Here is an 11518-nt window from a genome sequence, read left to right as displayed (position 1 = left end):
TTTTAGATACATTTTTACATCTAATGCCCATGTCATATAATTATTTCCAGAGATTAAAGGCAGCGATCTTAAGCTTTGCCATGTTTTACATGATAACTATATAAATACCAATATAATTTGTTAAATATAAATTTTTACGAAGAAAAAAAAAACTTTTGTAAAAGCTTTTGTTAAAAGGAGAAAATATAAAATAGTATAATCTATAATAGATTCATAATATAAAACAATCATTTTTAAGAAGCATAACCTTCCATATGATTGTAGAAAAATGCATTAACCTTTTATAAGATCGAGGAGGCAAAGCCTACCATATGATCCAAATATATAGATCTAAATATATGATCAAGGAGGCAGAGCCTACTATTATGATCAAGATTATAGATCTAAATAATCGAGGAGGCAGAGCCTACCATTATGATTAAGATTATAAATCTAAATAATCGAGGAGGCAGAGCTTACCATTATGATTAAGAAAGATATACGATCAAGGAGGCAGAGCCTACCATTATGATTAAATACAAAATAATAATACCTTACTCTATAGTAGTATAATAATATATGCATATAAAATTAAATTAAACTCAAATAAATTTGACATAATTTAAATGTTACCTTGAATTGATGACAGATGAGGTGTTGAAAATAAAACTATTATTATAATATAGCAAAGAGAGGAGACGAGAGAATGAAATAACTTTATTGCTTTCTTGGTGTTGTGTGTTATGTTACAATGAGCCAAACTAACATATATATATATATAGGTGGTAACTACTTGGGGAGGAAGCAAAGGATTAAGTGATAACTATCACTAATGAATATATATAACTATTGGATGAGTGTAAATGGCTAATCATTATCCAATTTTTAACATTCTAATATATATCATCACAATAACAGAATATAGAAAAACAATTAATTAATTTTATATTTAGTAACGAACCAAGCCCATTCAATTCCCATGGGAGCTTCTCGTATATAGATGGAACACGAAATTTTGCAAAATCCAAATTTAAATTTATAATCTTCGTCCGTTGTTCCATAAATTAAAAAAAAAAAAAAGAAAAAACATAAATTAACCGACCAATTGACCCAAATCTAAAAACCAGCGCATTATGCTTAAGGTTTTCGCATTGTCTTGCCCACTAATTTCTCCAATTTTAAAAATAATAATGACTTCATCGATACTCAACGAGAACATACAATGGCTTTCCTTCTAATCTCTCCCTCCCCTGCAAATTTTTAAATATTGCACACAAAGAAAAATATATAAACCTCCACGTACTTAATTATATTACTATGAAAGTAACCCGGAAAATAAAATTCATGAACGTTAACTTACATTTAATTCGGGTAACTCGATAACGCATGCACATTCAACGACATCTGCTCCAACTCTTCCTAATACAGTAAATATATATTCATCAAGATCAGTGAAAAATGTTTCGAGTTTATAATTGAATCTAGTAGGTCTAAGGGTAGGAACACCATTGAAAACTTTAATTCGAGGAATTCTAAATAAATCAATGTCAGTATGATTGCAAGCGTTTTCGTATTTTAAAGAAGTGGCAAATGATTTGCAAGTTATATTCTTGACAATTTGAGAAATTGTAATTTACTGAGCAAATTCATGGCAGCACAGAGAGTCCCGCCCGTAGCAATAAGATCATCTACGACCAATGCTCTATCACCGGAATCTACAGCTTCGACGTGCATTTCCAACCGGTCACTTCCATACTCCAACTCATACTCTTCGAATATTATTTCGCCTGATTTTGAATAATATAAAGTTAATTTTGTTTTATTGTTTGGCCTTTAACAATAATAAAAATAAGAAAAAAAGAATATTGTTGATAAAAGTTTGGTATAGTGTTTAACCGGGTAATTTCTTGGGTTTACGAAGAGGGACGAATTTTGCTCCAATGGCTAATGCGATGGGTGTACCAAATATGAAACCGCGAGCCTCTATACCTTTAAAAAAAATCGACTACCACATTTTAACTGTCAATTGTATATAGTGATACTGTTGAGTCTGTGGTAACTAGGGGCAATACGAATAGGACACTACACACGACGTGCATGCGAGAGACACCGAAGAGAAACCCTAATTCTCCTACTGTTAAATAAAGATTCCTTGAAAACATTCTTGTAAAGGAAGAGACAAAGTCAAGAGTATTGACTTTAACAAAAGAGAAAATGAAAAAGAAAAAAAAAAACCCCTGAAGACTTGCTCTTTTGTCCGTAGAACAAACGCAAGAGACATATTCTAGAGCACAGGGCAACTTAACGATTCAAAGGACCAAGTGTACATATGGTTTTGAACTTCTAATATATAAATTCTTATTTATTTTTACGTGTACATCTCAGTATGAGTACAATGATATCAAATTCCTTTAGCACGTGCAATTATATGCATTTGAATAGGGTCCGAATACATCATACAGTTTTCATACTTTTATAGTATTTATAAATCGGGGTCCAATGATTAAGAAAAATATTATATCAGATATATGTTTGATTAAAAAAAATCACAGTCTTCGTATACTTTGAAACGACCATATATTGTAACAGCAAAACATTAGAAATTACAGTTATGTAATAGATCTACATGTCACATGTTGATGGTTTATAATTAAGTTGCAATGACCATTAAGTCTAGTAGTAGTCTACTGTAATGTATGCTCACAATTTCTAACCGAAATCGGGTGTTTTGTTTTATAACTCAAAATGGTATTAAGATGCTTCTAGTTTAGCATTTGCACTACATCTTATGTCTAATGCACCCAAACATATTAAAAGTCATTTGAAAAAAAAAAAAAAAAAAAAACTGTATTGATAAAGAAAGTCGTTGAATAGCAATGATGAGAGGAAAAATAGAACGGCTCCAGATGGTTGCTTAAATTTGAAAAAATGGGTTAAACAAAATTGGGTTAAATAATATTTAATTTATTCATCTCCAAAATAGTGGTTGAATAAGTTGAACATTTTTGCTGTAGGATTAGTTTATTTTTTCAATTTTTTAAGTTGAACGGGTTGAATAGTTTTTTCCAACCTGTTCAACCTTTTTAATGCAAATGGTGATAATTGGTTGAATAATTTTTTTTCAACCGATTCAATCTGTTCAACCCTGCAACCATTTGCACCCGTAAAACTTTATTTAAGGGCTAACCCTTTTAAAAAGGTAGCATCCATAAATCAACCACCCATTTATCCAAACCAGATTCCAACACTTACACTTTAAGAATGTCTAATCAGATTATTTTCGTTTTATGTTTCAGTTTTTTTTTTCAATATATGAAATACAAAAATCAAGTTGAAGTTGCATTTCACTTGGTGTCCTATTTTTTGTTTTGGAAATTCGAATAATAAAAAATCGCGCTTTTCGCATTTCGTCTTTTTTTTTATGTTAAAGTTTCATCTCGGTTTGGTTAAGGTAAAACCTTGAATATGATACACTTGTAGCAAACATTCATACCACTATGGCACAGTTGTCTTATTATCATATTATGAATCATGATTCCTAAACAACACAGATCAACTTCATCCAATTTTTATATTATCTTCTTCAACTAAATGCATCAAGATAATTATATATTATATTTTTTGCCAACACGAGGTTTATATATTAATGAAAATTAGATAAAGCAAAGAATAAAATTACGACAAAAAAATAAATTACTTATGTTTTGACTTTATATCTATAGAAAACTATGTATCTAAATAATAGTACCTGCAACCACCGAGATGTTCATGTGTCGATACCTCTCAACAAACAAATCAATAGTGTCTTTAAAAGCTTTAGGATCTAGCAGCAGTGTTGTTATGTCTTGGAACATTATTCCTGCAATTTTCACATTATTATTCTTAAATAATCTAAACCCACTTCCAATCAAGAAAACAGTACTTGCATTGTATCCATAACTTCCCAAGTCGTATAAGAAATTTTTGACCGTGATGACAACAATGTTACAATTTTTCTCAGTAACCAAAAAAAAAACAGAGACCTTAAAAGAAACATCTAATTATTAAATATAAAACTGAGGAAGAAAATAAAACTAACCTTTCTTGGGAAAATCTGGAACGACACGGATCTTAGTTTTGATGCCATCGATACGAGGATCCTTGACTTCGTTCTCAGACATTTTCTACAGACTCTAAGAACCCAAAAAGGAAATCTTTTGAATCAAATAGGAATTGATATAAAGAGTACAGAGAGGGAGAGAGAGTTCATGGAGAGAATGAAAGAGAAGGCATCCATACGAGTTTACTTATAGAGAGAATATTTTTGTAATATTATTTTATTTTCAAGTGTTTTTTTAACCTGTTTTGTTTGTCAGTCAAAACGATTTAATACTTATTTTATTTATAAATTTGTTTCCAAATATTCACGACACTATGTCAATTAAAGAATATATATGTTTTCAAAAATAATATCCTACTATATTAATTGGGAAGTACAAATATGAAACTAACCTTAAAATGTATAAAAAAATTACATTCAATTGCCATTAAAAAATAATTAAGCTTAATTCACTAATTTAAATAAATATAATTAATTAAAAAATAAAAACACTTACAGATCAAATATTTAAAAATCTAAAAAAATCTAAAAAAAAATTCTCTCTCCAATAAATTATGGACGAAATTACTAATTATTTTTTTAAAAAATATATAAACCAATCAGTATTTTAAAAACTAAAATTTTATATCCATGTGTACAATACAATTATTTTTAATAACTAAATTCGAAGATTTTGTTAAGATTTCAAATTATGATTGTCCTATCATCTTTATTTTATTTTATTTACAAATTGTTTGGAATTTTCATATAATACTTATAATTATAAAATGCATATTTTTCTGCATATGTTGTGATTTGAATTTTTTAAAACGAAGATATATTACCCAATGTATGAAAATATGTGTTTTAATTTCCACATTGGTGGGTTGGCAAAACTAAATTTATATACATGATAGATTAATAATTTTTATTTGCTTACAATTATAATATTAAAATTACTATGTTCTATTTCACAAAATAATGATGCAAATAAAACAAACAAACAATATAAAACTGTAATAATACGTCAAAAATAATATACTATAATATTCTAAAATAATTAGTATTCAATTAGACTAATAGATTTACATAACAATTAAAAATAAATATTATTTCAAAAAAAATAACTATTTTAAAAAACTAAAACAATAATTTTGATTATTATATTATAAATTTTTAAAAAAATGTTGATCCGTGCTTTAAGCACGGGATATCCCTTAGTTTTATATGAAAACTGTTACCACAATAAGACTCTGCAGTTCAAACAGACTGTTTGTCTAATAATACGAACTATAAGTTTTTTCTAACAATATATATGGATTGACGAAGCAAATATCTCGTCAAGAAAATTGCGAAATTAAATTTTGATGTTTTTTTGTAAAGAGATGAAAATGATTTAGGAAAATTTGACACCATGATTTCTTTTCTCGGCAAAACCCTTGGCGAAAGATTTTACTAGTTCGGGATGATTACAAACGTCCTCTCTCTACAATTAAAAAAATCTTGTGGAGATGAAGGATGTAATCTCTAAATTGTATCAAAAGCAAAACATAACTAATCAAGTGTAACAACCCTAACAATTTCTAACGAGTATTGTACTGAATACAAACAAAACGCATTTTTTAACTAAAACATAAGGCTAGTTTTGAATCTAAATAACATTGTAATAAAACAATACTCGGCTATCTGCATTTGACTGAAATCAAATCTAATTTCGTCACTAGCTCATTCAGTTTTTCTAATTTTCTCAAACTAAAAAAAAAGTAACTTAAAATTCTAGGTGAAAAATGATGTGTGCAGTGATGTCAAAAAATAATGATGCAATTGAGCGAATTCGCTTGCTTCAGGACACTGCTTTTAATCATATTTTCTTATGGCTCTTTCATTTTAGGGGTAATGAAACAGTGATTAGAAAAAAAAACTGTAAAAAAGTTTTCTCACGACGTATGAGTACAAATGGTCTATTGCATCATCTTACCTTCTACATTATGCGACGACATTAAACTCTCCGTTTTTTTTTCCTGGAAACATAAACTTGCCGACAAAAAAGAAATCATGATATAGCGTGATCATTTTGAGAGTTTTCTCTAATGATGTTTTGTTTGAATGGGAATAGTCAAAATATCCAACTTGTAGAAGGAGATAAAATGTAGCTGACCGATTTATATATATATTTTTTCTGAAATATTCTAGTTTTATTTTTTTTTTTCACTTTTGGCATGCACTTTCTTAAGAAAAATTCGAAACCACGTTATATAGTAAAAACATAATTCTAAACCATAACGTTATATACATGTTAAGAGTTGTTTTTATCCAACAAATGTATATATTTTGTCACCATCAGCAATGTATATGTTAGGAAATAACAACGAAATATAACCATATATTCTGGCTACAATATTTTTTAATTATCTTAGTCTTAGAATTTTATCTTTTATTATATTGTCAAATATAAAATCAGAATAAAATCTCGAATTATTAGCTTGCGCTAGACCCAATAATTTGCTATGATTTCAAAGGTAAGCACATCTAAAATGCAATATTTAATATTCCACATTGCGTATATTATAATATATATATACATATGAACCTTTTCTTTTGTTTCCCCAATGTAATTTTTTTAACTAATTTTGTTTATTAAATTTGACAAAAAAAAACAGATCAAAGACCACATAATGGTATCTATAATATCCCACAATGAAGAGTGGGATATTTATAGTGGCAAATCTGTTGTGATAGATTTTGACAACTTTTCTATATATTAAAAAAACTGAATAATGCAAAATAGTATTTTATTTTTAACTAAGAATACATAACAAACAAAAAACGAAAATAGTGAAAAGAAAAGTGATGTCTCTTTTTATCTTATTTAATGTTTGAGACAGTGGTTGGAATATAAAAAGCCTAAAAGACAACCACCTTTTGAATTGTGATTGGCCATTCTACATTACCATTTTATCACTCCTCAGTCTTCACTCCTTTACAATGTAATTTTGTTCTTTTTTTTTTTTTTTTTTTTTTTTTNAACATGCAATATATACTATATGTCTTGGTCATAATTTTGTTTTTTTTAGTTTTCTAATTTTCCCCTATTGTCTATCAAATCATTATTGCATGAAATCTGATTTTTCATTGTTTAATTCATAAATAAAAATGTCTTGATCATATATTGTGTCACAAGTCATATCAGCACATGCGATAAAGATACACAAGAGTTATAAATTCATGGGGACAAGGGGTATTTCAAAGATTTTGTGACACGTATATAAGACTTTACTGGTTTAAATGCTTTAAAACAAGTAATTTAGATTTTGTAATTTTTAATTTTTATATTTAAAAGAACATTGAACTTGAAATAAAATTCAGTTACCCATTACCGTTCATGTCCACCAAGTCAAGTTGATTTAGGACAATATATAGAATGTTATATAGTGGTACAGAAAACGGTCATGTTCTTCTGTTGATCGCAAAAATAGCGACTGTGAAAAACGACGGTGAACGTAAAAATTATGAAAGTAAAACGATAATTTAAAATTGTAATAAAGGTAATGTCGGAGAAAATGGAAGTGGGATTAGAAAAATTGGAAACGTGATACAATATCTGTGGAGTCATCAAAAAAACCAGCGATTAGAAACTACTTTCACGTCATCAATTCCAAAAAAACTCAGCGAGTGATTTTTTTAAAAACTGTGTCGTTCGTTCAGCATGGTCTCGACTCGCCGGCGTCGGGACACTCGCTTCTCCAATTTCCTCAGTTTTAATTGTGGCTACTATAGTTGTCTTTTTAATTCCTTTTTCCCAATTTTTAAACCCTTTTGCACCCTTTTCTTTATCCCTCAAGGACTATCAAATCTGGATAATTATTATCTCACAAGTCACAATGGAGGGAGGTGTTTCTCGGTGAATCCCACCATTCCATTTATAAGTTTAGCCTATTCGACAGCGAACCAAAGGTCCATTGCTATGTATTTTCCCCGATCCGAAAGACTGTCAAAACTTGAAGAATTCTTCATCTCGACTTTGTTGATGGCAGGGATGTCTCTTGAACCATCAAAAGCTCCTCGACAAAGGAGTATGATGACAGCTCTCAACGCTGCTTTCTTCAGAGTTACAGCTTTTTATATTTCATGGACTTCCGCCCAAACCACACTTCACCCTCAGAGCTTGGCAAGGAGGAAGACGCTGTCTCTAGAGAAGCTTTACGCACTGCAAATCAGATTTCCCTCTGCTCCGACTAGACATCATGTACCCATTCGTCCTAGGTCAGCCAAAGCTAGAGTTGACTCTTTCTTTGGTGGGCTTTGGAGATTGTTTAGGCCCAGCAACTCTTTCAAAACATTTGCCCAACATCTTAAAACCCAGGCCGTGCTGTCTAATTATTTGGCAAACTATAAGTAATATGTAGTTTGATCTTATACTCTCATTGGTCTAGTCATGTTGAGAGCTAAGTCAACTAGGATGATATGGCTTTGAACCTATGGTCTGAAATTTCTGGTTCTTGCTCTGCTTGTGGTGAACTCTATTGATCCTATAAGTTTGAAGTCTCTTGGAAAGTTAATGTTGAACTCTTATTGTCAACGACTTGCTTATGGCTTTAGTTTATCTCTGGCTGTCAGTGACTCCTTGACTAATACATATATCGGCTTCTCTCACCAATCCTTTACTTCTGTTTTGGATGGTTGTTTCCATGCTAGAAGAAATTTTGTTTCCCTAGCTTGGTTTTGGATCTTACTGTGAGAGGCAATAGAAAAGGCTGGAAGGAAATGACATTATGACAAACCCTCTAAGGAGATTTGGTTATCGTTCTCTCTATAACCTTCTACACATGTATAGTCTGGTTGTCAAAACCACCTATGTGAAAATCATTAACACCAGGGATACTCTTTATACACCGAAAAGTTTAACACCTAGTTATGCTCCCTATCACTTGAAGTCTCTTGGTTTCTTTGCGTTGAACTCCAATTGGCAGTTGTTTTTGTTTGGTCGTGGCTGGAACTCGACCAACATTCACTCCAAGTCAATTCTGAAGAGCGACTTCAACCACCACCTGCTGTCACTTTCTTACTATGTGGCTTATCCGGTTCACTTTTGAACTTCCATATCCATCTTTCTCTATCAGTATTGCAGCTCAGGTATGCTCTCTATCTGCTGGCGGTGAACTGTTTTCAAATCATATGTAGAATTCTTAATCTCCTCTGCCGAGGCATTTCTAGGAGAGAGACCAAACTAATTTGTCATGGCGCTTCAACCATACTCAAAATTTCATGATGCTAGATTCTCTGATGATCCCTACCGCTTCCAAGTCATTGAAATTGCATGGCCTAATAGCTTGGAAATCAAGTTTTCGAAGGCATGAGTATGGTCATAGAGATCTCTTGACCAACATTTCCCCCTCGACTTGTCTAGCTAGCTACATCAAGCATCAACCAATCGCAAAGAACACCTTTTCAACGTCATTAAATCTGTGTTGGACTATGACCATTGTGTCTTCCATTGAGCCTCTCGTGGAAGACTGATTAACAAACCTTGACCTCACATGTGGCAAACCGCTAGATTTTTCTTCAAAGCTTTCTTGGACTCTTTGTTGATTCCTTTTATCTTTTTTTGTTTGGCATTGGGAAATGTCTCCTTTGTTATATTGTTTTTTTTTTTTGTCAAACAAACTTCCATTCCAGCTTAAATCCTCAATGAGGAGAGTTCATACACATGAGAGAATAAAGGATTACAAAGCATAAAAAGGTTACAAAGCTTATAAAGATATTGGTTCCATTAGTTATCCAAGGAGGTGTAAGAATTTGGGAGACTAGCAATGCTTAAAGAATCTGTTGGGATCATGGTGGAGTTGCACATGAAGATGCACTTCTCAACTTCCTCGATCAACATGTGATCAATATTGGCTCTTGTAATATATGCAGAGGAGATTTTACAAATGTTGTACTCAGGGGGAGTGGGGGAAGGGGTTCTCGCCAACAAGAGAATGATCAAACCTATTTGTTCCAAAGTTGATACATTTTCTGGCTTAATTCTCTGCACAGTGTCTGGGGCAATAACTGGTACTCGTAAATGATATGTGTAATGCCGGAATAAAGCAGGTGAGTCCTCCCTCGCATGAATCCAACAACCATGGAAGTTAAGGAGTCCCTCACAAAGCTTGCAGCCGGTATTACATTGCCAAAGTAAAGCAGAACCGAGTTTACATCCTATAAACGGTTGATGGAAATTGAGAGGTGGGATTGGTCTATGATTGAATCTAGGAAAAAGGAAGCAAAGCTGTAGCAAAATAGGTGGTTCTTCCCTCTCATGAAGCTCAAAGCCATGGAGGTTAAGGAGTCTCAAACAAAACCTACAGTCGGTTTTGCCCTAGGGCATTAAGATAGGTACTAGGTTAGGACCAAGGAGGAAGTCGTGATGGTACATATGGGGGTTTTGGTGAGCTTTTGGTACAATCGTTCCAACTGATCTTGACAAGGGTAATTATCTAACCAACCTAAATAGGCTTTTGCATATCTACTAAGGCTGCAAGCTACAACAAAGGCATGAGAAGCTAGTAGGATTGGATTCGAGAAAATTGAGTAGGGTCTAACAATCTTCAACATTAGGCATGTATCATACTCTCACCGGGATACTCTACCTACCAGGATTCGTGTATGAGAATTGGGCTCAAACCTGGATCGATAAGACTGAGGTGGATTGGGTACGGAGCTGCATTGGAGGCGAGAATCAGCATGACTCTGTCCAGCAACAGGGTTGGAGAAATGCACTTTGGTCTGGTTTGTGAAGGCAATTTTCATCGGACAAAGCGGCGAATTGGAGCAGAGTAGATCCGGTACACAAACTAGAGGGACCAGAGATGCAGGAGGGGGATAAAGGTTCGCTAGGGTTGAAACTTTAACCGTCAATATCATGCTCAGTTCCGGAGGCAGCACAGATCTCCCTTCCAAATGCAGCCAAGTAGAACACTTGGTGAGTGGATATGAATCCAAGGAGCAAGGAAATGTTGAGGTTGCCTTCAAGGGGAACCGGCAAGAGATACAGAAAGCAAAACAAACAAGGCGTCCAAAGGTCTCAGATTTTTCATCGAAAGGTTGGGGTCTCGAGAGAATCACCTCGCCGAGAAGACCCACCATTTGAGCAGAGAGGGGGGGAGAGAGGTTAAAGCTGAAGCGTGGTCGGAGTAGCTTGACAACCCGATGAATCTCCGATGAGTTCGAAATCGGTCTAGAAACAGAGTTGGTATCAGAGAGGAATACGACAATGAAGGGGCAGTGGCCTAGATCGGCGCCGCCGGGAGGAGAAACCTCGATGGTTGTGCTAGAGAGAGAAGCTGCTAGCGAACCAGAGAATATAGTTTCTGTTGTTGTATTGTTTAAACTTTGGATTATTGATCATTTCCTTTCTATTTGATTTATAAATGAATGAAATCAAGGGTCTTGACAAAAAAAAAAAAAAAAAAAGATTCG

General features: G+C 32.8%; 1 protein-coding gene across 3 annotated transcripts; it reads right to left on the bottom strand.

Moving 5' to 3' along the window:
- LOC104707534 (adenine phosphoribosyltransferase 4-like) lies at nucleotides 940-4246 on the bottom strand. 3 transcript variants are annotated; one of them, XM_010423907.2, is made up of 6 exons: nucleotides 4058-4246; nucleotides 3728-3838; nucleotides 1876-1962; nucleotides 1617-1766; nucleotides 1340-1398; nucleotides 940-1229 (listed from the first exon to the last, which is right to left on the bottom strand). In XM_010423907.2, exons 1-6 carry the CDS (start codon nucleotides 4137-4139, stop codon nucleotides 1176-1178), a joined length of 543 nt encoding a protein of 180 aa, XP_010422209.1. In that variant the 5' UTR covers nucleotides 4140-4246; the 3' UTR covers nucleotides 940-1175. The 3 variants fall into 3 exon arrangements, with proteins under 3 accessions (XP_010422209.1, XP_010422210.1, XP_010422208.1); XM_010423906.2 differs by having other exon boundaries at nucleotides 942-1229; nucleotides 1876-1968; XM_010423908.2 differs by lacking the exon at nucleotides 1876-1962 and having other exon boundaries at nucleotides 941-1229.

The sequence above is a fragment of the Camelina sativa genome, chromosome 8 (genome assembly GCF_000633955.1).
Source record: "Camelina sativa cultivar DH55 chromosome 8, Cs, whole genome shotgun sequence".
NCBI lineage: Eukaryota > Viridiplantae > Streptophyta > Magnoliopsida > Brassicales > Brassicaceae > Camelina > Camelina sativa.
The sequence above is the reverse complement of the archived record's forward strand: the minus strand, read 5'-3'. Positions and strand labels throughout refer to the sequence as shown.